This window comes from Mobula hypostoma, chromosome 30, assembly GCF_963921235.1.
Source record: "Mobula hypostoma chromosome 30, sMobHyp1.1, whole genome shotgun sequence".
In the NCBI taxonomy this organism is placed as follows: domain Eukaryota; kingdom Metazoa; phylum Chordata; class Chondrichthyes; order Myliobatiformes; family Myliobatidae; genus Mobula; species Mobula hypostoma.
Genome location: NC_086126.1, coordinates 10,949,278 through 10,975,175, shown reverse-complemented (window position 1 = coordinate 10,975,175; position 25,898 = coordinate 10,949,278). Strand labels below are relative to the sequence as shown.

At 50.4% G+C, this 25,898-nt stretch overlaps 1 protein-coding gene across 4 annotated transcripts in view; it reads right to left on the bottom strand.

Moving 5' to 3' along the window:
• The window catches only part of ltbp3 (latent transforming growth factor beta binding protein 3), a 287,951-nt gene that overhangs the window by 109,615 nt on the left and 152,438 nt on the right, over window positions 1–25,898 (bottom strand). For all 4 annotated transcript variants that reach the window (XM_063036411.1, XM_063036414.1, XM_063036412.1 and 1 more), the window contains 2 exons: window positions 3,308–3,559; window positions 926–1,131 (listed from right to left, as the gene is read on the bottom strand). In XM_063036411.1, the coding sequence (XP_062892481.1) occupies window positions 926–1,131; window positions 3,308–3,559 (458 nt within the window). The remainder of the gene's footprint in view (window positions 1–925; window positions 1,132–3,307; window positions 3,560–25,898) is intronic.

Sequence of the window (25,898 nt, the reverse complement as noted above, 5' to 3'; positions counted from 1 at the left end):
CCGAAGCGTCCTCCATAGACGGTCATCGTGGGCGACTTTGACCGGGGCGGCCTGCGGATAACGGGCGTCACGGCACCAGATCGAACTAGGACTGCGGAGAGCTGCGGGAGTCAAGTTGTTGGAAGCGCGTGGGTTCTTAAATGCTCAGTGGGTTAAGGGTTGCCGAGAAGGCAGGAGAAATGGGTTTGAGGCAAAAAAAAAATTGGCCATTAGGACTCATGGCCTAATTCTGCTGCCAAACCCTCAGTGGCCACTCCTGTGCCTCATAAAGTAGACAGAGAGCATACGGGCTGTCCGTGGTCTTCTGCTGCTGTAGCCCGTCCACTTCACGGTTCGACGTGTTGTGCGTTCAGAGATGCTCTTCTGCACACTGCTGTTGTAACGAGTGGTTATTTGAGTTACTGTCGCCTGAACCAATCTGGCCATTCTCCCCTGATCTCTCTCGTTAGCAAGGCGTTTTCACCCACAGAACTGCCGCTCACTGGATGTTTGGTTCATCGCGCCATTCTCTGTAAACTCCAGAGACCGTTGTGCGTGAAGATCCCAGGAGATCAGCAGTTCCTGGGATACTCAAGCCACCCCATCTGGCACCCTCAGCCATCCCGCGGCGAACGTCGCGTTTCTTCTCCGTTCTGTACAACAGACACAAAACACCGGAGGAACTCAGCAGCATCTCGGGAAACGAATAAACAATTGACACTTCGGGGGCCGAGACCCCTCGGTCAGGGCTGCTGTCCCAGTCTGACGTCTGGTCTGGACAGTAACTGAACCTCTTGACCGTGTCGGCATGCTCTTACTCACCGGGTCGCTGCCGTGACCGGACATTTGCGTCAATGAGCAGGCGTACCGGGCAAAGTGGCCTCGGCATCTTATTACCCTACCGGCCAAATGGCCCCGTGCGTGAGCGGGCAAAGAGGGGTCTTACCGTCTTTGGCAGGGTTTCCTGGAAGCAGCGCCCCAGCTTCTTCTGGGAGGTGGGGAGGGTCCTTGGGGGGTAGTGGTTGACCTTCTGCACGGGCGTCAGGACCTTCTGCTCGCCCAGGTGGCCGTCGATGGTGGAGACGCGGTGGATCTGGACAGTGGCTTCCGGAGGGTGGCGCACGTGGAGGTTAATGACCGGCTGGAGCTGCGCTGGAATAACGGAACATTTCCTGTCACAGGGAGTCCGGTCGGATGTGCCCCACCCGGTCCGAGGGCTTCCCTACGCTGGTCTAGTGCTCCTCCTACCTCCCTCCGCGTGTGGCAACCCTGGCTGGGCTCTCCTGCCCGCAGCTGACCGCCCCCCACCCAGGGGAGCGAGCCCCCACCTAACCCCCACCTCCTCAACATGTCTCACGGCCTGGACCGGGCATGCGAGGCGTTTTCAGGACGGGCGGCCAGAATCTATTAACGTATATCCATTTTAAGGACAGTCTTGAAAATGAGAGAGAGGGCGTTGTAGGGGCCCACAGAGTGAAGTCTGGAGCTCAGGGGCCGGGAGGCCAAAGGCCACGGGCCGAGGAGACATTAAGTTCTCTCAGGGTAAAGCAAGTTCCTCCTCGCTCTCTTAACTTCTTCCTTTCTCTTCCTTCCTCTCTCTCTGTCTCTGTCTCTCTCTTTCTCTCTCCCTCTGCCTCTCACACCCCCTCTCCCTCCCTCCTTCTCTCCCTGCCTCTCCCTCCTCACCCATTCATTCTATTCCCCCACTTTATCTCAAACATAATTCTCTCCGTATCGCCTCCCTTCTCTGCCCATCCCCTTCTCTCTCTCCGTATCCCCTTTCCCTCTGTCCTTCCTTCCTTTCCCTTTCCTCCTCCATTTCTCTCCCTCCCCAGCTGCTGGCCTTTTCTATCTGTCTTCTCTCTCTCTAACTCTTCTCAGTTTGACTTCCATTGCCCTTATCTCTGTTTCGAACTCTTGTGCTCTCTCTCTTTTTCCCTGCCCACTCTATTCCTTTCCCACTTCATATTGGACCCTCTGAGTTTCTCCTTCCCTTGTGCTCTCTCTTCCCCCCCCTTCCGACTCTCTCTCTCTCGCTCTCTCTCTGCCCCCTCTCCCTCTCTACTACCCCACTCTCTCTCACACAGTCAACGTAACACCGGTCGCAAGCCCAGCTGTGAAAGGAGCAAGGCCGGCTGGACATGGGGCTGGGAACCTCGTCCCGTGAAAACCCGGCGCGACAGAAACGCCAACGGAAGCTCCAAAGGGCTCGTCCCCGGGAGAGGACGGAGTTTTGGTGAGCTCCACCTGGGGACGGCTCGAAGGGCTGGCCCAGGACAGAGGACTCTGGTTGGTTGGGGTGACGGGGCTTAAGATGAAGAAGAACTAATTGATATAGTCACAGTGATGAAAAAAGGCCCTTCGGCCCATCTGGCCGATGCTGGCCAACTTGCCCATTCTGTTTCCTCCCCCCAGTATAACCCATTGTGTTCTAAACCCGTCCACAGATTAGGAAGGCACTTGTCTCGAACGCTCCCTCCGTCAGCTCATTCCATGTACTGACCACCCTCTGCGTACAGAAGAAGGCGCCTCTCCCGCCGTCCCGATTAAATCTTCCCTCTCTCACCTTAAAACCTCTGCCCGTGCAGGGAGGTAATGCTGAGGCTTTATGAAGCACAGGTGAGGCCTCACTTGGAGCACTGCGCTGAAGCCAGAGAGGGTTCAGGGGGAGGCTGACGAAAACAATGCCGGGATCGATGGACTCGTCGTAGGAGGAGCGTTTGATGGCTCTGGGCCTGTACTCACTGGAATTCGGAAGAATGAGGGGTGGCCTCGTTGAAACCTGTCGAATCCTGAGAGGCCTCGATAGAGTGGGTGCGGGGAGGAAGCTTCCTGTGGTGGGGGGAGTCTAAGACCAGAGGGGACAGCCTCAGAATAGAGGGCCGTCCTTTTAGAGTGGAGATGAGGAGAAAGCTCTTTCACCAGGGAGTGGTGAGTCTGTGGAACTTGTTGCCACGGGTGTCTGTGGAGGCCAAGCTTCTATGTATATTTAAGGTAGAGGCTGACAGATTCTTGATCGGTCGGGGCGTGAAGGGATACGGGGAGAAGGCAGGAGATTGGGGGCTGGGAAGGAAAATGGATCCGCCATGATGAAATGGCGGAGCAGACTTAACGAGACAAATGGCCGAATTCTGCTCCGATACCTTATGGTCTTGTGACCTCGTTCTTTCTTTCCACCCCTGGCGTACAATCAGCCGACCTATCCAGGCCCCCCCAGTGCTCGGCAGAGAACCCCCCCGTGAGGGTCAGAGGTCGTCGTTGAGAGCTGATTTAAGCGGACGGCAGAGGGAAGAGAAGCCTTTACCTTCCGACCCGCGGTGCTGCCCACCTGAGTATGGGATGCCCGGGATGAACTTGGCCAAGGTGTGCTCGTCGGGCGTGAGCTGGAGGGTGAAAACCGAGTGCTTGTAGGTCTCGGCAGTCTTGTCGGTCGGCTGCTCCGCCGGGGCGGGCTGCTGGACGTGCTGGGCCTTGCCGCTGGCGGGGATCTGGCAGAACTTGCCGGTGAAGTGCGCCGGGCACTGGCAGCGGTTGCGGGAGGTGCACTGCCCGCCGTTCATGCAGGGCAGCGGGCACACGACTGCAAGACCAAGCGAGAACGGAACAGTCAGCTCGTTGAGAGAACAGCTGCCCTCCCCCACCCACCCACCCCCACCACCTTAACGTCCGGGACGGGCGAGAGAGCGGCTGGGCGGGAAACGCCCTGCCCCTCGACCTCTCATTCTGAACCGTAACCACACCAACATCTTCATACACAACGAACCTAGAGTTGACACACTGTCATCCGGAGGAATTTAAAAGATTGAGGGGGGAACTTATTGAAACGTATAAAATCCTAAAGGGATTGGACAGGCTAGATGCAGGAAGATTGTTCCCAATGTTGGGGAAGTCCAGAACGAGGGGTCACAGTTTGAGGATAAAGGGGAAGCCTTTTAGGACCGTGATGAGGAAAAACTTCTTCACTCAGAGAGTGGTGAATCTGTGGAATTTTCTGCCACAGGAAACAGTTGAGGCCAGTTCATTGGCTATATTTAAGAGGGAGTTAGATATGGCCCTTGTGGCTAAAGGGATCAGGGGGTATGGAGAGAAAGCAGGTACAGGGTTCTGAGCTGGATGATCAGCCATGATCGTACTGAATGGCGGTGCAGTCTCGAAGGGCCGAATGGCCTACTCCTGCACCTATTTTCTATGTTTCTAACCCAGCAGGTCAGGCAGCATCAATGCAGAGAATTGTCCGGCCTGTATCTAGGGTCAAGACTGTTCATCCGATAGGGTGGTAAAGAATGCTTTCAGATGAACAAGCCTTCAACTGGATCGGCCACGATGGAACGGCGGAGCAGACTCGATGGGCCAAATGGCCTAATTCTGCTCCTATATCTCACGGCAAATCAAAGTATTGTGTACGGGAGATGGGAGTCGCGCAAGACGTTGGTGAGGCCGAATTTGGAGTACTGAGTGCTGGTCTGGTGACCTACTTAGAGGAGAGATGTAAAATGAGGTTGAAAGAGCGAAGAGAAATTTCACAAGGACGTTGCAAGGTCCGAGGACCCGGGTTATAAGGAAAGATTGAACAGGTTAGGACTTTATTCCTTAGAATGTAGAAGATTGAGGGGAGATTTGATAGAGCTATACGAAATTATGAGGGGTATAGACAGGGTAAATGAAAGCAGGCTTTTTGAACTGAAAGTGAGTGGGACTACAACCAGAGGTTATGGGTTAAGGGTGAAAGATGAGAAGTTTAAGGGGAACATGAGGGGAAACTTCTTCACTCAAAGGGTGGTGAGAGTGTGGAACTCACCAGAACCAGTGAGGAACCAGTGGGGAACCAGCGCTTCTGGTGCAGGCGAGCTCGATTTTAATGTTGAAGAGAAGTTAGGACGGGTACATGGATGGCAGGGGTACGGAGGGCGACGGTTCCGGTGCAGGTCGATGGGAGGAGGGACTTTAAATGGCTCAGCATGGACTAGATGGGCTGAAGGGCCTGTTTCTGTGCGGTGCTATTCTACGGCTCGTTGTGCACGGGGTTGCCTCCATCTGCCGATGCACGGAGGGCTACCTATGGGTGCCAGTGGGGGGGTGAATGGGGAGGGGGTTCGTTTGGCTGTGATTTTGTTGCTGTACTTGCTGTTCCGCTGAATGTGCAGAGGATGCCCGCAGGAAACAGAGTCTCAGGGCTCTATGTGGTGACATGTATGTACTCCGAGAACTTTGAACTTTGAACTTGGCTACTCTTTTGGCGCCAGACTGTGTGGCGACCCCTGTGGGCTGACCCCCGAGGTTGTGCTGGCTGTTAGCACAAAAGTCACATTTCACACCAATACTTCGATGGGAATCTGAGATAAAATGATAGATCTGACCAAAACACACGACGATCTCAGCAGGTTAGCGAACGCCCATGGTGGGGAATGAACAGTCGACGTTTCAGGCCCAGACCCTCATCGGCACTTGGTCAGGTTCTGATAAGGGGTCTTGGCCTGAAGTATCGGCCGTTTATTCCCCACCATAGATGCTGACTGACCTGAGGAGTTCCTGTAGTGTTTTGTGTCTGTTACTCCGGATTACCAGCAACTCCTGTGTATATAAATCAGATTCCGGATCTCCCTCATCCACTGAGTTCCTCCACACTTTTGCATCTTTCACCCGACTCCAGCGTCAGCAGTCCTTCCGTGTCTCCAGATATCGAGGCAAAGAGAATTCCAGCTGGAGACAGTAGGCCTGGACAATCCACCCAATTAGACTACCATCAGACCAGCCCCCACCCCAATTAGACCAGAACTACGATAAACTTATTTCTCATTCATTCCATACTCCCATTAAAATCCCGCCACCTTGACCATCACCCTGAATAAACATTGACTCTGTACAGTTACACAGTGACGCTCACCCTGAATAAACAGTGACTCTGTACAGTTACACAGTGACCCTCACCCTGAATAAACAGTGACCCTGTACAGTTACACAGTGACACTCACCCTGAATAAACAGTGACTCTGTACAGATACACAGTGACCCTCACACTGAATAACCAGTGACTCTGTACAGTTACAGAGTGAGTGACCCTCACGCTGAATAAACAGTGACTCTGTACAGTTACACAGTGACCCTCACCCTGAATAAACAGTGACTCTGTACAGTTACACAGTGACCCTCACCCTGAATAAACAGTGACTCTTTACAGTTACACAGTGACCCTCACCCTGAATAAACAGTGACTCTGTACAGTTACACAGTGACCCTCACCCTGAATAAACAGTGACTCTGTACAGTTACACAGCGACCCTAGAAGCTGGCGGGTGTTGGGTGAGACTAGGTGAGGGGGCAGGCAGGTGTGTGGGTGAGGGTGGAGTAAAGTAGGAAGCTGGGAGGTGATTGGTGGAAGAGCTAAAGGGTTGAAGAAGAATGAGTCTGATAGGAGAGGAGTGTGGCCCATGGGAGAAAGGGAAGGTGGAGGGGAGCAAGTGGAGGTGTTGGGAAGTGAGGAGATGAGTGTCTGAACTTAAGCTAAATGCATTCAGGAAGAGAGGAGAAGAAATAGCTAAGTTCTGAAGTGGAGGGGTTGAAGCTGTAGGTCAGTATTCTGCTTAGTTATTTGGAACTGCCATTTTTTTTTGGTTGCTTGTGTCAGGACTAAGGCAGTCTGACTAACAAGGCCACAATATGCAAGCAAGCTGGCAAAGAATATCAAAGTGGATAGTGGATTGTGGACTGACACAACATGTAGATAAGCCTACAAGAGAAGTGGCTGTACATGATCTGGCATTGGGAAATGAACCTGGTCAGGTATCAAGTCTCTCAGTGGGCGAGCATTTTGGAGATTGTGATCACAATTCAATCTCCTTTACCATAACGTTGGAGAGGGATAGGAACAGACAAGCTAGGGAAACGTTTAATTGGAATAAGGGGAAATATGAGGCTATCAGGCAGGAACTTGGAAGCATAAATTGGGAACAGAGGTTCTCAGGGAAACATACGGAAGAAATGTGGCAAATGTTCGTGGGATATTTGCGTGGGGTTCTGAGTAGGTACATTTCAATGGGACAGTGAAAGGATGGTAGGGTACAGGAACAGTGGTGTTGAAAGGCTGTTGTAAATCTAGTCAAGAAGAAAAGAAGAGCTTACGAAAGGCTCAAAAAACTAGGTAACGATAGAGATCTAGAAGATGATAAGTTTAGCAGGAAGGAGCTTAAGAATGAAATTAGGAGAGCCAGAAGGGGCCATGAGAAGGCCTTGGTGGACAGGATTAAGGAAAACCCCAAGGCATTCTACAAGTATGTGAAGAGCAAGAGGATAAGATGTGAGAGAATAAGACCAATCAAGTGTGACCGTGGAAAAGTGTTTATGGAAGTGGAGGAGATAGCAGAGGTACTTAATGAATACTTTGCTTCAGTATTCACTATGGAAAAGGATCTTGGCAATTGTAGGGATGACTTGCAATGGGCTGAGATGGTTGGGCATGTGGATATTAAGAAAGAGGATGTGCAGGAGCTTTTGGAAAGCATCAAGTTGGATAAGTCACATGGACCGGACGGAATGTACCCCAGGTTACTGTGGGAAGCGAGGGAGAAGATTGCTGAACCTCTGGTGATGATTTTTGCATCATCAATGAGGATGGGAGAGGTTCTGGAGGATTGGAGGGTTTCAGACGTTGCTCCCTTATTCAAGAAAGGGAGTAGAGATATCCCAGGAAATTATAGACCAGTGAGTCTTACTTCAGTGGTTGGTAAGTTGATAGAAAAAATCCTGAGAGGCAGGATTTATGAACATTTGGAGAGGCATAATTTGATTAGGAATAGTCAGCATGGCTTTGTCAAGGGCAGGTCGTGCCTTACGAGCCTGATTGAATTTTCTGAGGATGTGACTAAACACATTGATGAAGGTAGAGCCGTAGATGTAGTGTATATGGATTTTAGCAAGGCATTTGACAGGGTACCCCATGCAAGCCTTATTGAGAAAGTAAGGAGGCATGGGATCAAAGGGGACCTTGCTTTGTGGATCCAGAATTGGCTTGTCCACAGAAGGCAAAGAGTGGTTGTAGTTGGATCATATTCTGCATGGAGGCCGCTGACCAGTGGTGTGCCTCAGGGATCTGTTCTGGGACCCCTACTGTTCATGATTTTTATAAATGATGAGGAAGTGGAGGGATGGGTTAGTAAATGTGCTGATGACACAAAGGTTGGGGGTGTTGTGGATAGTCTGGAAGGCTGTCAGTGGGCTGAGAAGTGGCAGATGGAGTTCAACCCAGGTAAGTGTGAAGTGGTTCACTTTGGTAGGTCAAATATGATGGCAGAATATAGCATTAATGGTAAGACTCTTGGCAGTGTGGAGGATCAGAGGAATCTTGGGGTCTGAGTCCATAGGACACTCAAAGCTGCTGCGCAGGTTGACTCTGTGGTTTTACATTAGATTAGATTAGATTCAACTTTATTGTCATTGTGCCGAGTACAGATACAAAGCCAATGAAATGGATTTAGCATCTGACCAGAAATGCAAAGAATAGTGTTATTTACAAAATAACTGCGAATAAAATAAAGTGCTACAGCACACAAATACAAAAGTACTGAGACAGTACAATATGGGTGCAATACTGCTTAGCGCTGTGATGAGAGGTTCAGCAGGGTCACAGCCTCAGGGACGAAGCTCGTCCTGTGCCTGCTGGTGTGGGAGCAGAGGCTCCTGTAGCGTCTACCGGATGGGAGGAGAGTAAAAAGTCCATGGTTAGGGTGAGATGCATCCCTGATAATGCTTTTCGCCCTGCCCGGGCAGCGTTTATGGTAGATGTTCTCAATGGTGGGCAATTGGGTGCTGATAATCCGCTGGGCAGTTTTCACCACACGCTGGAGTGCTTTGCGGTCCGATACGGGACAATTGCCATACCACACTGAGATGCAGTTGGTGAGTATGCTCTCAATGGTACAGCAGTAAAAGTCCGTCTGTATCCTGGGACAGAGGTGAGCTTTCTTCATGCTCCGCAGGAAATAAAGGCTCTGTTGCGCCTTTTTGATCAGGATGGAGGAGTTCAGGGACCAGGTGAGATCCTTGGAACACCAAGGAATTTGAAGCTTGATACACGCTCCACTACAGTTCCGTTGATGTAGATGGGGACGTGAGTGTGACTCCTGGCATGCCTGAAGTCCACAATGATCTCCTTCAGAAGACATACGGTGCATTGGCCTTCATCAATCATGGGATTGAGTTCAGGAGACAAGAGGTAATGTTGCAGCTATATAGGACCCTGGTCAGACCCCACTTGGAGTACTGTGCTCAGTTCTGGTCACCTCACTACAGGAAGGATGTGGAAACCATAGAAAGGGTGCAGAGGAGATTTACAAGGATGTTACCTGGATTGGGGAGTGTCCCTTATGAGAATAGGTTGAGTGAACTCGGCCTTTTCTCCTTGGAGCGACGGAGGATGAGAGGTGACTTGTTAGAGGTGTACAAGATGATGAGAGGCATTGATCGTGTGGATAGTCAGAAGCTTTTCCCCAGGGCTGAAATGGCTAGCACAAGAGGGCATAGTTTTAAGGTGCTTGGAAACAGGTATAGGTGGGATGTCAGGGGTAAGTTTTTTACGCAGAGAGTGGTGAGTGTGTGGAATGGGCTGCCGGTGATGGTGGTGGAGGCGGATACGATAGGGTATTTTAAGAGACTCCTGGATTGGTACATGGAGCTTAGAAAAATAGAGGGCTATGGGTAAGCCTAGGTAATTTCTAAGGTAAGGACATGTTCGGCACAGCTTTGTGGGCTGAAGGGCCTGTATTGTGCTGTAGGTTTTCTATGTTTCTAGTAAAAGCTTTTTCAAGTATGTAAAATTAAAAGAGAGATGAGGGTGGATATCTGACTGCTGGAAAATGAGGCAGGAGAAGTAATAATGAGGGACAAGAAGATGGCAGGTGAACTAAATGAATATTTTGCATCAGTCTTGACTGTGGAAGACACTAGCAGTATGCCTGATGTTGTAGTGTGTGAAGGAAGAGAAGTGGGTGCAGTTACTGTTACAAGAGAGAAGGTGCTCAAAAAACTGAAAGACCTAAAGGTACATAAGTCACCCGGACCAGAGGAACTGCACCCTAGGGTTCTGAAAGAGGTAGCTTTAGAGATTAGCATTAGTAATGATGTTTCAAAAATCATTGGACTCTGGCATGGTGCCAGAGGACTGGAAAATTGCAAATGTCACTCCACTCTTTAAGAAAGGAGGAAAGCAGCAGACAGGAAATTATAGACCAGTTAGCCTGACCTCAGTGGTTGGGAAGATGTTGAAGTGAATTGTTATGGACAAGGTGATGGAGTGCTTGGTGACACAGGACAAGATAGGACAAAGTCAGCATGGATTCCTTTAGGGAAAATCCTGCCCGACAACCCTGTTGGAATTCTTTGAGGAGGTTACAAGTGGGATAGATAAAGGGGACGCAGTGGATGTGGTATATTTGGACTTTCAGAAGGCCTTTGACAAGGTGCCACACATGAGGCTGCTTACCAAGTTAAGAGCCCATGGTATTACAGGAAAGTTACTAACATGGTTAGAGCATTGGCTGATTGGTAGGAGGCAGCGAGTGGGAATAAAAGGATCCTTTTCTGGTTGGCTGCCAGTGACTAGTGGTGTTCCGCAGGGGCTGGTGTTGGGACCGCTTCTTTTTATACTTGTATATAAATGATTTAGATGGTGGAATAGATGGCTTTGTTGCCAAGTTTGCAGAAGATTGGTGGAGGGGCAGGTAGTGTTGAGGAAACAGGTAGGATGCAGAGGACTTAGATTAGGAGAATGGGCAAGAAAGTGGCAAATGAAATACAACGTTGGACAATGCATGGTCATGCACTTTGGTAGTAGAAATGAATGTGCGGACTCTTTTCTAAACGGGGAGAAAATACAAGAGTCTGAGATGCAGAGGGACTTGGGAGTCCTTGTGCAGAACACCCTGAAGGAGATCCACAATCTGTGCAGATTGGTGATAACATCTCCTCCTCGCTGACGATCAACATTGGCGCACCTCAGGGGTGTGTGCTTAGCCCACTGCTCTGCTCTCTATATACCCATGGCTGTGTGGCTAGGCATCGCTCAAATACCATCTATAAATTTGCTGACGATACAACCATTGTTGGTAGAATCTCAGGTGGTGATGAGAGGGCGTACAGGAGTGAGATATGTCAACTAGTGGAGTGGTGTCACAGCAACGACCTGGTACTGAACGTCAGTAAGACGAAAGAGCTGATTGTGGACTTCAGGAAGGGTAAAACGAAGGAACACATACCAATCCTCATAGAGCGATCAGAAGTGGAGAGAGTAGCAGCTTCAAGTTTCTCGGTGTCAAGATCTCTGAGGCTCTAACCTGGTCCCAACATATCGATGTAGTTATAAAGAAGGCAAGGCAGCGACTATACTTCACTATGAGTTTGAAGAGATTTGGCATGTCAACAAATACACTCAAAAACTTCTATAGATGTACCATGGAGAGCATTCTGACAGGCTGCATCACTGTCTGGTATGGAGGGGCTACTGCACAGGACCAAAAGAAGCTGCAGAAGTTTGTAAATCTAGTCAGCTCCATCTTGGGTACGAGCCTACAAAGTACCCAGGACATCTTTAGGGAGTGGTGTCTCAGAAAGGCAACGTCCATTATTAAGGACCTCCAGCACCCAGGACATGCCCTTTTCCCACTGTTACCATCAGGTAGGAGGTACAGAAGCCTGAAGGCACACACTCAGTGATTCAGGAACAGCTTCTTCCCCTCCACTGTCTGATTCCTAAACGGACACTGAACCCTTGGACACTACCTCACTTTTTTTATATATACAGTGTTTCTGTTTTTGCACGTTTTTAAATCTATTCAATATATGTATATGGTAATTTATTTACTTAATTATTTATTATTATTATTTTTATTTTATGTATTTTTTTTTTCTCTGCTAGATTATATGTTGCATGAACTGCTGCTGCTAAGTTGACAAATTTCACGTCACATGCCGGTGATAATAAACCGGATTCTGAAGGTTAACTTGCAGTTTGAGTCAGTGGTGAGGAAGGCAAATGCAATGTTAGCGTTCGTTTCAAGAGGTCTAGAATACAAGAGCAGGGATGTGAGGCTTTATAAGGCACTGGTGAGGCCCCACCTTGAGTATTGTGCACAGTTTTGGGCCCCTCATCTTAGAAAAGATGTGCTGGCATTGGAGAGGGTCCAGAGGAGGTTCACAAGGATGATTCCAGGAATGAAAGGGTTATCATATGACGAATGTTTGATGGCTCTGGGTCTGTACTCGCTGGAATTCAGAAGGTTGAGTGTGGATCTCATTGAAACCTTTTGAATGTTGAAAGGCCTAGACAGAGTAGATGTGGATAGGATGTTTCCCATGGTGGGGGAGTCTAGGACAAGAAGGCACAGCCTCAGGGTAGAGGGGCGTCCATTTAAAACAGATGCGGAGAAATTTCTTTAGCCAGAGGGTGGTGAATTTGTGGAATTTGTTGCTACATTTAGCTGTGGAGGCCAAGGTCGTTGGGTGTATTTAAGGCAGAGATTGATAGGTTCTTGATTGGACACGGCATCAAAGGTGACGGGGAGAAGGCTGTGAAATGGTGTTGCGGAGGAGAGACAAAAAGGATCAGCCGTGATTGAATGGAGGAGCAGACTAATTGACCATTTACAGGAAACTGTCAATTACCATTGACAGGAAACTGAACTGGTCCAGCCATATAAACACCGTGACTACCAGAGCAGGTCAAAGGCTAGGAATCCTGCTGCGTGTAACTCAGCTCCTGACTCCCCAAAGCCTATCCACCATCTACAAGGCTCAGGTCAGGAGTGTAATGGAATACTCGCCACTCGCCTGGATGAGTGAAGCTCCATCAACACTCGAGAAGCTCGACACCATCCAGTACAAGGCAGCCCACTCGATTGGTGCCCCTTCCACAAGCATCTAATCCCCCCACCATCGACAGACAGTTACAGCAGTGTGTACTATCTGCAAGATGCATTGCAACAACACACCAACGTTCCTAAGGCAGCACCTTCCAGACCCACGACCACCACCATCTAGAACAGGGGTCCCCAACCTTTTTTTGCACTTTTTAAAGTAATGTTTGGATATTAAACACACAGCACATATTTTCCTCGTATGAACATATAAAATCATTGCAACACACCAATATGGCCGAATCAGTGGGAGCCCTGGGCTTGGTTCCCTGCAACAAGATGGTGCTATCGAGGGGTGATGGGAGACAGCGATACTCGAAGGGGGTTCCTTATGTCCAGTCTATTCCGCAATTTAGTTTTCGTTGCATTCATTGCAGAAAATCCTGCTTCGCAGAGATACGATATTGGAAACGGAAGCAACGTTTTCAGTGCTCTCGTGGCTATCTCAGGATATTCAGCCTTGACTTTGATCCAGAATGCCGGCAGAGATGTTATGTCAAACATACCTTACAGCCCACTGTCATTTGCAAGCTCGAGGAGTTGATCTTCTTCCTGCGCTGACACGGATGATTCACCGGGGACATTCACAAATGGGTCACGGACCCACTCCTTTGCACGTCTTGGGCCATTTGCGGTCCGGTAGTAACGCTCGAATTCTGTCGACAGCGAAGGCAGGTGATCGCGCACCAGCTGTGAGAAGGACAGTGCAGCCTCAGTCTCTCCCAAATTCCCAGCTAATGTTGGGAACATGTCAGATATGCCCCTGTCCACTCGCCGTCCCCACAGTTCCAGTTTGGCTGTGAAAGCAGACACTTCATCTGCCAACTTGAAGACAAGTTGTCATTCTCCCCTGTAGTGACAAATTGAGTTCATTGAGCAGGTTGAAGATGTCACACAGATAAGCGAGTTTTGCCGTCCACTCCTCGTCACTGAGGTGTGCTGCCAGTGGTGACTTTTTTCCTGAAAGAAATCTTTGTAGCGGCTCTCTTAACTCAAAAACCCTGGCCAGGGCTCTCCCCCTTGATAGCCACCTGACTTCAGTGTGTAAGAGAAGGAGTTTGTGCTCTGCATCCATTTCCTCGCAAAGCTGCTCAAACAGACATGAGTTCAGGGCTTTTTCTTTGACGTGATTGATAACTTCAACGATGTCACTCAATACCCTGTTAAGATCAGATGACATCTTTCAGCTAGCCAGCATTTCCCTGTGTGTGACACAGTGCGTAGACTGGCGTTCAGGAGCGACCTCTTTGACTCGGGTAGTGAAACCAGACTCGTTAAGCCGTTCCAACAGCCGTGCGTCGATGTCCTCCGCTATGTCATCGATTCTCCTTGAAACTGTGGTCGCTGAAAGAGAAACCTGTGCCATCTTGTTAGCTGCAGCTTCTCCCAACAGTTCACGGCACATGCCCTTGGCAGCAATTCTTCACCAACAGTGAAAGGCTTCTTAGCCTTAGCAATACGGCTAGCCACTAAGTACGACGCTCTCAGGTGGTGGCTGTCAGCTTCTGTCCCGCTTGCTCACGTTTCTTCCGCTCAAAAAACTCAACGGGTTTGTCTCTAAGTGCAGGGTGCTTGGACTCAAGGTGCTGAAGCAGTTTTCAGGGTTTCATTGCCTCATTAGGCAGCTTGTCTCCACATATCACACACAGGGGGCTTGGAGCGTGCGAGACACCGGTCGCAATAAAGCCACGTTTTATGTACGACTCGTCGTATTTTCTGTCGAAGGAAGCTTTCTCTATTTTTCGCAGTCTCGGCCTCAGCTGTCTCTGCGTTATCATCATCGTTTGGCCTTTTATGCCCCCTACCTCCTCTTCCAAAGAAACTCCCAAGTGACGTTTGTTTTTCACTCATCGAGTAGTTGTAGGTTAATGACCGACTGATGACCTCGCGTGCGTTCAAGTTCAACCGTGGGCGTGACAGGGAATGAGGAAAGGTGCAGCTGACTCATATCATTTCATACCGCCAAATCATATCGTTTCCTCGCGGCCCGGTGGCACATGCTTTGCGGCCCGGTGGTTGGGGACCACTGTATTAAAAGACCCTATCGTATCCACCTCCACCATTGTTGCCAGCAGTCCATTCCACGCACTCACCACTCCCTGCATAAAAAACTTATCCCTGATGTCTCCTCTGTACCTACTTCCAAGCACCTTAAACCAATGCCCTCTTGTGATAGCCATTTCAGCCCTGGGAAAAAGCCTCTGACTATCCACACGATCAATGCCTCTCATCATTTTAACACCTCTATCAGGTCAGCTCTCATCCTCCGTCGCTCCAAGGAGAAAAGGCCGAGTTCACTCAACCTATTCTCATAAGGCATGCTCCCCAATCCAGGCAACATCCTTGTAAATCTCCTCTGCACCCTTACTATGGTTTCCATCCTATCGATGTCCCACTGTAACCTCTGACAGCCCTCCATACTATCCACAACACCCCCAACATGAGTTGTAGAGTCCTCGAAAGTGAGTCCCTTAGGCTGCGGAATCAGATCGGTGAAGTTATCCATGCTGGTTCATGAGCCCGATGGTTGAAGGGTAATAACTGTCCCTGAACCTGGTGGTGTGGGACCTAAGGCTCCTGAAACTCTTTCCCGATGACAGTGAGAAAGGAGCATGGCCTAGATTAGGGGTTCCCAGTAATTTTTACGCCACGGACCTCCACCATTGAGCGAGGGGTCCATGGATCCCAGGTTGGGCAGCCTCGGCCTAGATAAGTGGATCCTTGATGACGGATGCTGCTTCCTTGTCACATCGGCCCAGATAGTCTGGGGCCTCCTCCCTCCGCGATGCCAAGGCTGTGAGACTGCCCCCAGCTGCTGTGCTTCATGTCTGCAAACTTTGCGGTGATTTCCCCACCTAATATGATGAACTAAATACTGAGGCTTCGGGCCTGCTCTGGGGATTCCGATCTAAGGACTCAATTTGGTTCGGAATGCTCTTGTTGTTACTTGCTTCTGTTATTGGCGTGATTTGTTTCTCCCCCCCCCTTTCTCTGTAGGCACAATAGGGTTGGTCTTATTTTTTTCCCAAATTGAGCTCTTTCGGGCTCCTCGCTCGGCGGCTGCCTGTAAGCAAACAAAGCGCAAGGTCGTATAATTTATACATTCTTTGACAAGAAATGCACTTTGAGTCTTGTGGCAGTGCTCCTTTGTAGATGTGCTCGAGGGCGGGAGATGGTCTGGGCTGCTTCCTCCACTCTTTACTGACTTGTTTTGCAGGCTTTTTTGTAATCCTGCTCCTGTTCTTGCATTGGGTGACTAAAAATGGCCGCCGCACTACTGTTGTAGCCCGCCCAATCTTGTGTAAAAAGATTGAAGCGTCTAGCTGTGGTACTGGGTGCCTCTATTTCTAAAGCCCAATATCCAGTATATTTTGGACCCAGCACCTTCTCAGCTTTCAAAGGATTAACGGACAGAGATAACATGATCCTGCCTTCCTAAACATGGATTAGAGATGTGATACTTGACCGGCCCTTTCTCACCTTGTACTTCCCGCTGGGGTGCATAACTTCACGCCTCTCTGCGTTTATTTCCCCTAAAGATCTGGCTCCAGTGCTCCGCCGGGGCGCCAGGGAGCAGGGGCGTTCGCTTCCGCGCCGGGGCGCTTCCATGGCGGAGGTCGGGCCGGGCCCACGGTTCCTCCCCGAGGCCGAGAACACGCCCAGGACAGAGACCTGAGCTCCTGTGGGGGAAACGACAGGACGCCCCACCACCACGGGTTGGTTCTTGTGGTCGGTGGGCATTGTCCTCATCTTCTACTTTAGATCCTGGCATCTCTTTTAGTTACTCAGACCCTGGCACGTTAGATTATGAGAATACTCAGTCCTCTTTTATTGTCATTTAGAAATGCATACATGCATTAAGAAATGATACAATGTTTTTCCGGAGTGATATCACAGAAAACAGGACAGACCAAAGACTAACACTGACAGAACCACATAATTATAACATATAGTTACAGCAGTGCAAAGCAATACCGTAATTTGATAAAGAACAGACCATGGGCACGGTAAATAAAGTCTCAAAGTCCCCGAGTCGATCGACTCCTGAGTCCCCGATAGCAGGCGGCAAAAGGGAGAAACTCCCTGCCATAAACCTCCAGGCACCGACAACTTGCCAATGCCTTGGAAGCAGCCGACCACAGCCGACACTGAGTCTGTCCATCCGAAAACTTCGAGCCTCCGACCAGTCCCTCCGATACAGCCTCCCGAGCGCCATCCTCTGCCGAGCTCCTTCGACCTCTCCCTGGCCGCTGAAACAAGCAAAGCCGAGGATTCGGGGCCTTCTGCTCCGGAGATTCCGGTTACCACACAGTAGCAGCGGCAGCGAAGCGAGTATTTGGGAAGTTTCTCCAGATGTTCCTCCGTGCTCTCACGTCCGTCTCCATCAAATCAGAATTGAGCACAGTCCCCTACTTGACAGATAACAGATATTCATCACCGGAAAGGCCGCTTCCCTTCCTCTGCCTTCCCCTATACACACAAATATTCATACACGCAATTGAACGCAGGCACGCACAAAGATATGCTCGGTGATCTCTGACGATTGATCCTGGACCCAACATATCGACGCAGCTACTAAGAAGGCACAACAGCGGCCATATTTCATTAGGAGTTTGAGGAGATTTGGTTTGTCGCCGAAAACACTCGCAGATTTCTACTGACGTACCGTGGAGAGCATCCTGACTGGCTGCATCACTGTCTGGGGTGGGGTGGCTACAGCACAGGATCGAGATAAGCTGATTTGTAAACTCAGTCAGCTCCATCATGGGCACCAGCCTCCGTAGTATCCAGGACATCTTCAAGGAGTGGAGCCTCAGAAAGGCAGCGTCCATCATTAAGGACCCCCATCACCCAGGACATGCCCTCTTCTCATTGCTACCATCAGGGAGGAGGTACAGGAGCCTGAAGGCACACACTCAACGATTCAGGAACAGCTTCTTCCCCTCTGTCATCCAATTTCTGAATGGATATTGAACCCATGAACACTACCTCACTACTTTTTTACTTCTATTTTTGCACGACTTATTTAATTTCACTATTTAATATATACTTACTGTAATTCACAGTTTTTTCTCTATTACTATGTTTGTTTCTCATTGTACTGCATCTTCTCACAGGTGGGGATCTCTGATGATGGATGCTGCTTTCCTACGACAGCGTTTCACGTAGGCGTGATCGACGGCTGGGAGGGATTTACCCGTGACGTACTGGGCCGAATCCACTGCCTTCTGTGGGATTTCCCACTCAGAGACGCAGGTGTTCCCACACCAGGCCGGTCAATACACTCCCCACCACACACCGATAGAGGTCCGTCAACGCAAACGATTACTTCGGCGGACCAGGATTAATAAACGACACTGAAATCTGAAACTAAGTTCCGAAAACGCACACAGCTACACACCCACACGCAACCACTCGTGGTCAATAACACGAGTGAAGGGATTTAATGACACTTCCAGCGAGGCCATAAATCACAGCAAGCCCTTTAAGTTAATCATTCCAGTGAGCCCATCTGGAGCCAATGATCCCAAATGGCTGGAGGCCAGCGAACTGAGTAAGTTATTAAGTGGGACCAGCCGACGCGAAAGACCCGTGACATTGAGTGAAAGGCCCACTTTGGGGTGGCTGCTGGGAAAGGAAGGCTCCTATTGGACGTGCCGGGGGATGGGACGGTGCAGGGAAGTCTGGGATAGCTTCCGTCATTCACTGGGATGACCAGGATGTCAGCCTCATCTATGGAGGCCCACTACACCTCCTTTAGTAGGGTGACACATATCTCATGTAACCTTTTGGAATGACTCTATGCTCAATTCCCACTTTATTAGTTACCTCCTGTACCTAATGAAGTGGCCACTGAGTGTATGTTCGTGGTCTTCTGCTGTAGTGTGTGTCAAAACCCCAGCAGTTTCTGAGATACTCAGACCACCCCATCTGGCACCGGCAGTTCCACAGTCAAAGTCACTCAGGTCACATTTCTTCCCCATTCTGATGTTTGGTCTGAACAAATATCTGAACCTCGTGACCGCGTCCACATGCTTTTATGCATTGAATTGCTGCCACGTGATTGGCTGATTTGATATTTGCATTTTTGAGCTGGTGTACAGGAGTACATATTCAGGATATGTGACTCAGAGGCAGGCCATTCGATCTGACTAGTCCCTGCTGGTACTTCTGCCTCCTCCAACTTCTTCACCTATTTTTCCCTCCGTAAATCTATAAGCGTAACATTTCAAAGCTCAAAGTAAATTTATTTTATTTATTTTACATATGCCACCAGATACTGTACAACCCTGAGATTCATTTTCTTGCAGGCATTCACAGAAAACACAAGAAACACAATAGAATCAATGACAAGCCGCAGCTAACAGGATGAACGAAAAAACAAGTATGAAAAGAAAGAGAAAAAAGAAATAATAATAATAAGTAATAAAGTTATCCGTTAGTCTTGCGAGACCATGGATCTGCGCCTGGAAAGTCTTCACTCTCCAGGGCGCAGGCCTGGGCAAGGTTGTATGGAATACCAGCAGTTGCCCATGCTGCAAGTCTCCCCTCTCCACGACACCGATGTTGTCCAAGGGAAGGGCATTAGGACCCATACAGCTTGGCACTGGTGTCGTCGCAGAGCAATGTGTGATTAAGTGCCTTGCTCAAGGACACAACACGTTGCCTCGGCTGGGGCTCGAACTCACGACCTTCAGGTCGCTAGTCCAACGCCTTAACCACTTGGCCACATGCCCACACTGATAATAAAAATATTAATAAATAAATAAGCAATAAATATTGAGAACACGAGATGAAGGGTCCTTGAAAGTGAGTCTGTTAGTTATGGGAACATTTCATTGATGGAGCGAGTGAAGTTGAGTGTAATTATCCCCTTTTGTTTAAGAACCTGATGGTTGAGGGGTAGTAACTGTTCCTGAACCTGGTGGTGCGAGTCCTGAGGCTCTTGTACCTTCTACCTGATGGCAGCAGCGAGAAGAGAGCACGGCCTGGGTGGTGGGGATCTCTGATGATGGACGCTGCTTTCCTGCGACAATGTTCCATGTGGATGTGTTCAGTGATGGTGAGGGCCTTACCCATGATGGACTGGGCCGGACCCATGACATTTTTGTAAGGTTTTTCATACAATGTCACTGGGGTTTCCATACCAGGCCGTGATGCAGTCAGTCGATATATTTTTCTCCCACACGTCCGGAGAGGTTTGTCAAAGTTTTAGATGATGTGCCAAAGTACGTATAGGTCACCATATACTACCTCGAGATTCATTCCCTTGCGGGGCATTTTACAGGAGAATAAATAAAAATGTGGGGTGATTGATAAGTTTGTGGCCTAAGGTAGAAGGGGATGAGTTATACAGCTCTTGTTACAAGCACGTGCAGCTCAACTCTTTGAGTGATTGTGCAGAAAGTTTGAAGTTAATAACTCATCTCCTTCTACCTCAGGCCACGAACTTATCAATCACCCCTGCTGTGGACACTTTCTGGAGGTCCAAGATCCGTACGCTCCACGACCGCTGGACTAAGTGTGTAAATGTAGGAGGGGACTAGTTGAAAAATAAATGTGCTAGGTTTTCTAAAATTGACTCCCTCTACCTTAGGCCATGAACCTATCAATCACCCCCCCCGTACAATTGAAACTATACGTAAACAAACACGGCGAGAACTAGAATAGAGAACTGCAGCTCAGAAACCAGCCCTTCAGCCCATCTGGACCGTGCTGATCCATTACTCTGCTCACCCCATTGACCTGGATCTGGACCAAAGCCCTCCATACCTCCCCCGTCCACGTATTCATCTAAATTTCTCTTAAATGTCGAAATCGAACCAGCATCCGCCACTTCCACTGGCAGCTCCTTCCGCGGAGAGGTTCCCCTTAAGCATTTCACCTTTCACCCTTAACCCATGACCTCTGGTTGTAGTCTCACCCAACCTCAGCGGACAAAGCCTGCTTGCATCTACCCCACCTATCAAATCTCCCCTCATTCTCCCACACTCTTGGGAATGAAGTCCAAACCTGGTCAGCCTTTCCCCACAACCCGAGTCCCGGCAACGTCCTTGAAAATTTTCTCTGCACTCTTACAACGGGGTTCGTTGGTTTCCTGAATATCCCAAAGGCCATGCAGATCTGTAGATTAATCGACTGGTGTAAAGTACCCTTGGTGTATAGACTCTGAGGGCGGTTATTTTGAATGTGAAGAGAGTACAAGATTTTAAGAGTTTGGATTTGGGTGATGGCTAGCACAGACCCAATGGGCCGAAGGGCCTGCTTCCCTTCTGGGCTTTTCATGACTCGGCGGGTGGCGGGTGCGTTTGTATCTGCGTAACGCTAACAAAATGCTGGAGGAACTCAGCAGGTCGGGCAGCGTCTATGGAGAGGATTCCCCCATTCTGGCTCCCCTCCTCCTCACCTGGCCCTTCACCTCCCCCTGGTGGCCCTCCTCCTTCCCTTTCATCCCACGGTCCACCCTCCTCTCCTATCAGGTTCCTTCTTCTTCTTCAGCTTTACCCCTTCCACCCATCAACCCCCAGCTCCTTACACCATTGCCACTCTGTCCCCTCCCTCATCTGTCTGGTAGTTCTCCCCTTCACTTGGATCCACCCATCACCTGCCAGATCTTGCCCCAAACCCCTGCTTCACCCCGCCTCCCACCTATCTCCCCTTTTCCTTTCCCGTCCAAATGGAGGATCTCGGCCCGAAACGTTGACCGTCCACTTTCTTCCACAGATGCTGCCTGACCTGCCCAGATCTTCCACCTCCCCTGGGCGGAGCTCCAGACAAACTAGCCTCTCTTTATATGTGTGCTCCAGGGTTCATGGCATCTCTATGCTTGCGTACACCATGCGTTTCTACGAGTGCTTGGTTTTGTGCACTGGTGACTTCCATATGCGTGCGCGTGACGCTCGTCCGTGTGTACGTTTGCGTGGGGCAGGGGCGCAGCCAGTAGCGCAGCAACCGCCCAGCTACAGCCACGGGGGTGGGGGGGTGGGGTTGTTCAACTCCGACCTGAGATGCTGTCTTTGTGGAGTCTGCAATGCTCCCCCTCTGACCTTGCGGACTTCTTCTGGGTCATGGAGCCACAGTGCTCCACAGCACAGAAATTCGGCCCATCGGCCCATCTGCTCCGTGCTGAACTATTATTCCGTCCGGCCCCACCAATCAGCACCTGGACCCCTCCCCGCCACATACTGATCCAAACTTGAAGGGCCTGGGCCCCTGCTCTACGCCTACGTGACTCTGCATGCGGCGGGTAAATTTGCACGCGAATGTGCGCACCACGTAACACACGTGGATAGGGAAAGTAACAGATGTGCAACAGATATGCACAGAAAACGCTGGCGGGACGCAGCGGGTCGGGCAACGTCTATGGAGAGGGACGAGACAGTCGATGTTTCGGGCCGAGACTCTCATCAGGAGGGGAAAGGAGCGGCGAGGGTGTGACGAGAGGCCCAGGCGAGGGTGTGATGAGAGGCCCAGGCGAGGGCGTGACGTGAGGCCTAGGTGAGGGAGTGTTGAGAGGCCTAGGCGAGGGAGTGTCGAGAGGCCTAGGCAAGGGTGTGATGAGAGGCCCAGGCAAGGGCATGGTGAGAGGCCCAGGCGAGGGAGTGAGGAGAGGCCTAGGCGAGAGAGTGACGAGAGGCCTAGGCGAGGGCGTGATGAGAGGCCCAGGCGAGGGCGTGATGAAAGGCCCAGGCGAGAGAGTGACGAGAGGCCCAGGCGAGGGCGTGATGAGAGGCCTAGGCAAGTTTGGTCGGGACCCAAGTGCCAGAGTATCCGACACTAGGCTCGGGAGGTGTTTTCGAGATTGAGGTGAGAGCAGGGCTCTTGGCCAGGTGCTGGACAAAAATCCAAACGAGACAGAAATCGAGCTGACGACTGAGCACCGGGCCCGAGTTCGGGTGCTCTTTAAGTATGAAAATCCTAGCGCCAAAACATGGTCGCCAGTGGGCTTGAATCTTTAAAGGGGCTGAGCCAGCTATCCATACTCCGGAGAATCAGAGTGTCTCAAGCCCTGGAAACTAGTGCGGTCAGAGGGGAGAGGAAGGGGAAGGTAGGCAGGCATGTTGAATCAGATTCATTCACCTTTTCCCACCAATCATCCCCTCTCCCCCACCTTCTTATTTTGGCTCCTTCTCCCTTCCTCTCCAGCCCAGGTGAAGGGTCTCGGCCTGAAACGTTGCCCGCTTTTTCCTCCTTATAAACGCTGCCTGGCCTGCCGAGTTCCTCCAGCGCTTTGTGCGTATTGCTCTGGATTTCCAGCGTCTGCAGAATCCATCCGACCCCCCCCCCGTTACCCCGCGTACTGCACCAGCCAGGAGGGACGAGTAAGGCGCCGCGTAATTCTGCCACCGCTCGGATCAGCAGCAGTTTCAGGGCAGACGGGGCAATGGAGCAGCTGGGTAAGCGACTAGCGCCTTTCCCAGGGCCGCGCCGGTGGTCGGCGTTCTACGTGGCTCCCCAAAGGGGAAGCAGGAAATGGCTGAGGTTAAAGATTGTCTAACGGCGGCTCTGGGCGGGGGAGTGAATTTTTGAACGCTTCCCAACCTGGTACCGTTTCGGGTAAAGATTATCTTGGCTCCTGCATCAGAGCCCCTCAACCCGTCACGGAACACAGCAAGACCAGTTCCAAGTACTTCTTACTGGGCCGTTTAGCTCTGATCAACGGCACGAGAATTAATCTCACCACACATCCTGCAAAGCCCCATCAGGATTTTTCAGGGCGCATTCGCTCAGTCCCGGCGCTCTCCTCTCGCACCGAATCGTTCCCTGATAGGGAAGCACGCAAGGAAAAAGGGCAGGCCATTCGGTCCCTCAAACCTGCCCCGCAATTTAATATGGCTGCCCCAGGCCTCAAAGCCAAAGTAAATTTGTTATCAAGGTACGTATGTGTCACCATTTGTTACCCTGAGATTCTTTTGCTTGCGGGCAATGAGTCAATGAAAAACTACACACAAAGATTGGCAAGCAACTGATGTGCAAAAGACAAAACTGTACAAATGCAAAACAAATAAATATTTATTTATTTACACATAAATGAGTCCCCTCCTCCTCCCCTTTCTCTCATGGCCCACTCTCCTCTCCTATCAGATTCTTTCTTCTCCGACCCTTGACCTTTCCCAGCCACCCGGCTTCACCAATCACCTTCCAGCTCTCCTCCTTCCCCTCCCGCCCACCTTTTTTCATTCCGGCACCTCCCCCGCTTTCCATCTCAGTCCTGAAGAAGGGCCTCGGCCCGAAACGTTGACCGCCTGTTCATTTCCGCGGATGCTGCCTGACCTGATGTGCTCGTCCAGCATCTTGTGTGTGTGTGTGTGTGTGTGTGTGTGTGTTTCTCTCGGGCTTGTGATTCCCCAACCCCCCATTCCAATGTTCGGTCCGAACAGCAGCTGAGCCTCCCGGCCGCGCCGAGCCGCCTCCGCGTGGCTGGCTGACTCGGTGTTTGCGTTGATGGGCGGGTGCACCGAATGAAGTGGCCTCTGGTCTGTCACCCTGACGGGAACGGTCAGTCGCTCTACGGCCGGAAACGGCGATGCCGAGAGTTGTGTAAGTCATACTTATGACGGGGGAAAGGTGCGGAAAGACAGGAACGTTTCTGAGGGGAGGGGCGGTGAATGAAGAACACTGCAGTCAAGAGCTGTTTGGTTCACCGGGGTGGTAAATCTCTTCAGAGTCCCACTCTGCAGGTGCCACCGTTCCAGAATTTGAACTGTGGTGACAGATTAATTGGTCCATAGCCACCGTAACTATGGAGATATATCCCGTTGGCCCCCATCTTAAAGAGCTCATTTAGGCTGATCTACTGAGAACCAGCGTCATGTGGGAGCAGGGAAACTGTAGACAGTTTAACAGAGGTAAACACAAACAGGCTGGCTGCAGTGTGCAAGAGTGCTTTTGACTGCGGTTCTATTCAATGCCGTATGCCTCGAACCTGGGCTGGAATGAGAGGAACGTGGGATTCGGCCACTGGGCGCATCTACTCGAAGCGCTGTCGTGGGAGAGCAGCGTCCATCATCAGAGACCCCCCACCACCCAGGCCGTGCTCTCTTCTCGCTGCCGCCATCAGGTAGAAGGTACAAGAGCCTCAGGACTCGCACCACCAGGTTCAGGAACAGTCACCACCCAAAAGACGTGGGAGCTGAATTAGGCCTTTTGGCCCATCGAGTCTGCTCCGCCTTTCAATTGTGGCTGATCCATTTTTGTTTTGTCTTATTTCCCAGCCTTCTCCCCGTAACCTTTGATGCCATGTCCAATCAAGAACCTATCAATCTCTGCCTTAAATACACCCAACGACCTGGCCTCCACAGCTGCCTGTGGCAACAAATTCACCACCCTTTGGCTAAAGACATTTCTCCACATCTGTTTTAAATGGACACCCCTCTATCCTGAGGCTGTGCCCTCTTGTCCTAGACTCCCCCACCATGGGAAACATCCTTTCCACATCTACTCTGTCTAGGCCTTTCAACATTTGAAAGACTTGAATGAGATCCCCCCCTCATCCTTCTAAATGCCAGCGAGTACAGACCCAGAGCCATCAAAAGGTTCCTCGTATGATAACCCTTTCATTCCCAGAATCATCCTTGTGAACCTCCTCTGGTCCCTCTCCAATGCCAGCACATCTTTTCTAAGATGAGGGGCCCAAAACTGTTCACAATACTCAAGGTGAGGCCTCACCAGTGTCTTATAAAGCCTCAGCATCACATCCCTGCTCTTGTATTCAAGACCTCTTGAAATGAATTCTAACACGGTATTTGCCTTCCTCACCACCAGCTGAACCTTTGGGTGTTCTGCACAAGGAGTTTGCATCTCAGATGTTTGGATTTTCTCCCCGTTTAGAAAATGGTCTGCAGATTTATTTATTTATTTTTTTGGTGTGTGCGTGCGTCCGTGCGTGTGCGATGTTGGCGGGACGATGTCTCTTTCATTTCTTTACAAGGCGCGGAGCGAGAGAGAGGGAGACTATGTGGGGGCGCCACTCCTCATACACACTTTCCCAGTATTTTTCCCTTTATTTTACGAGGT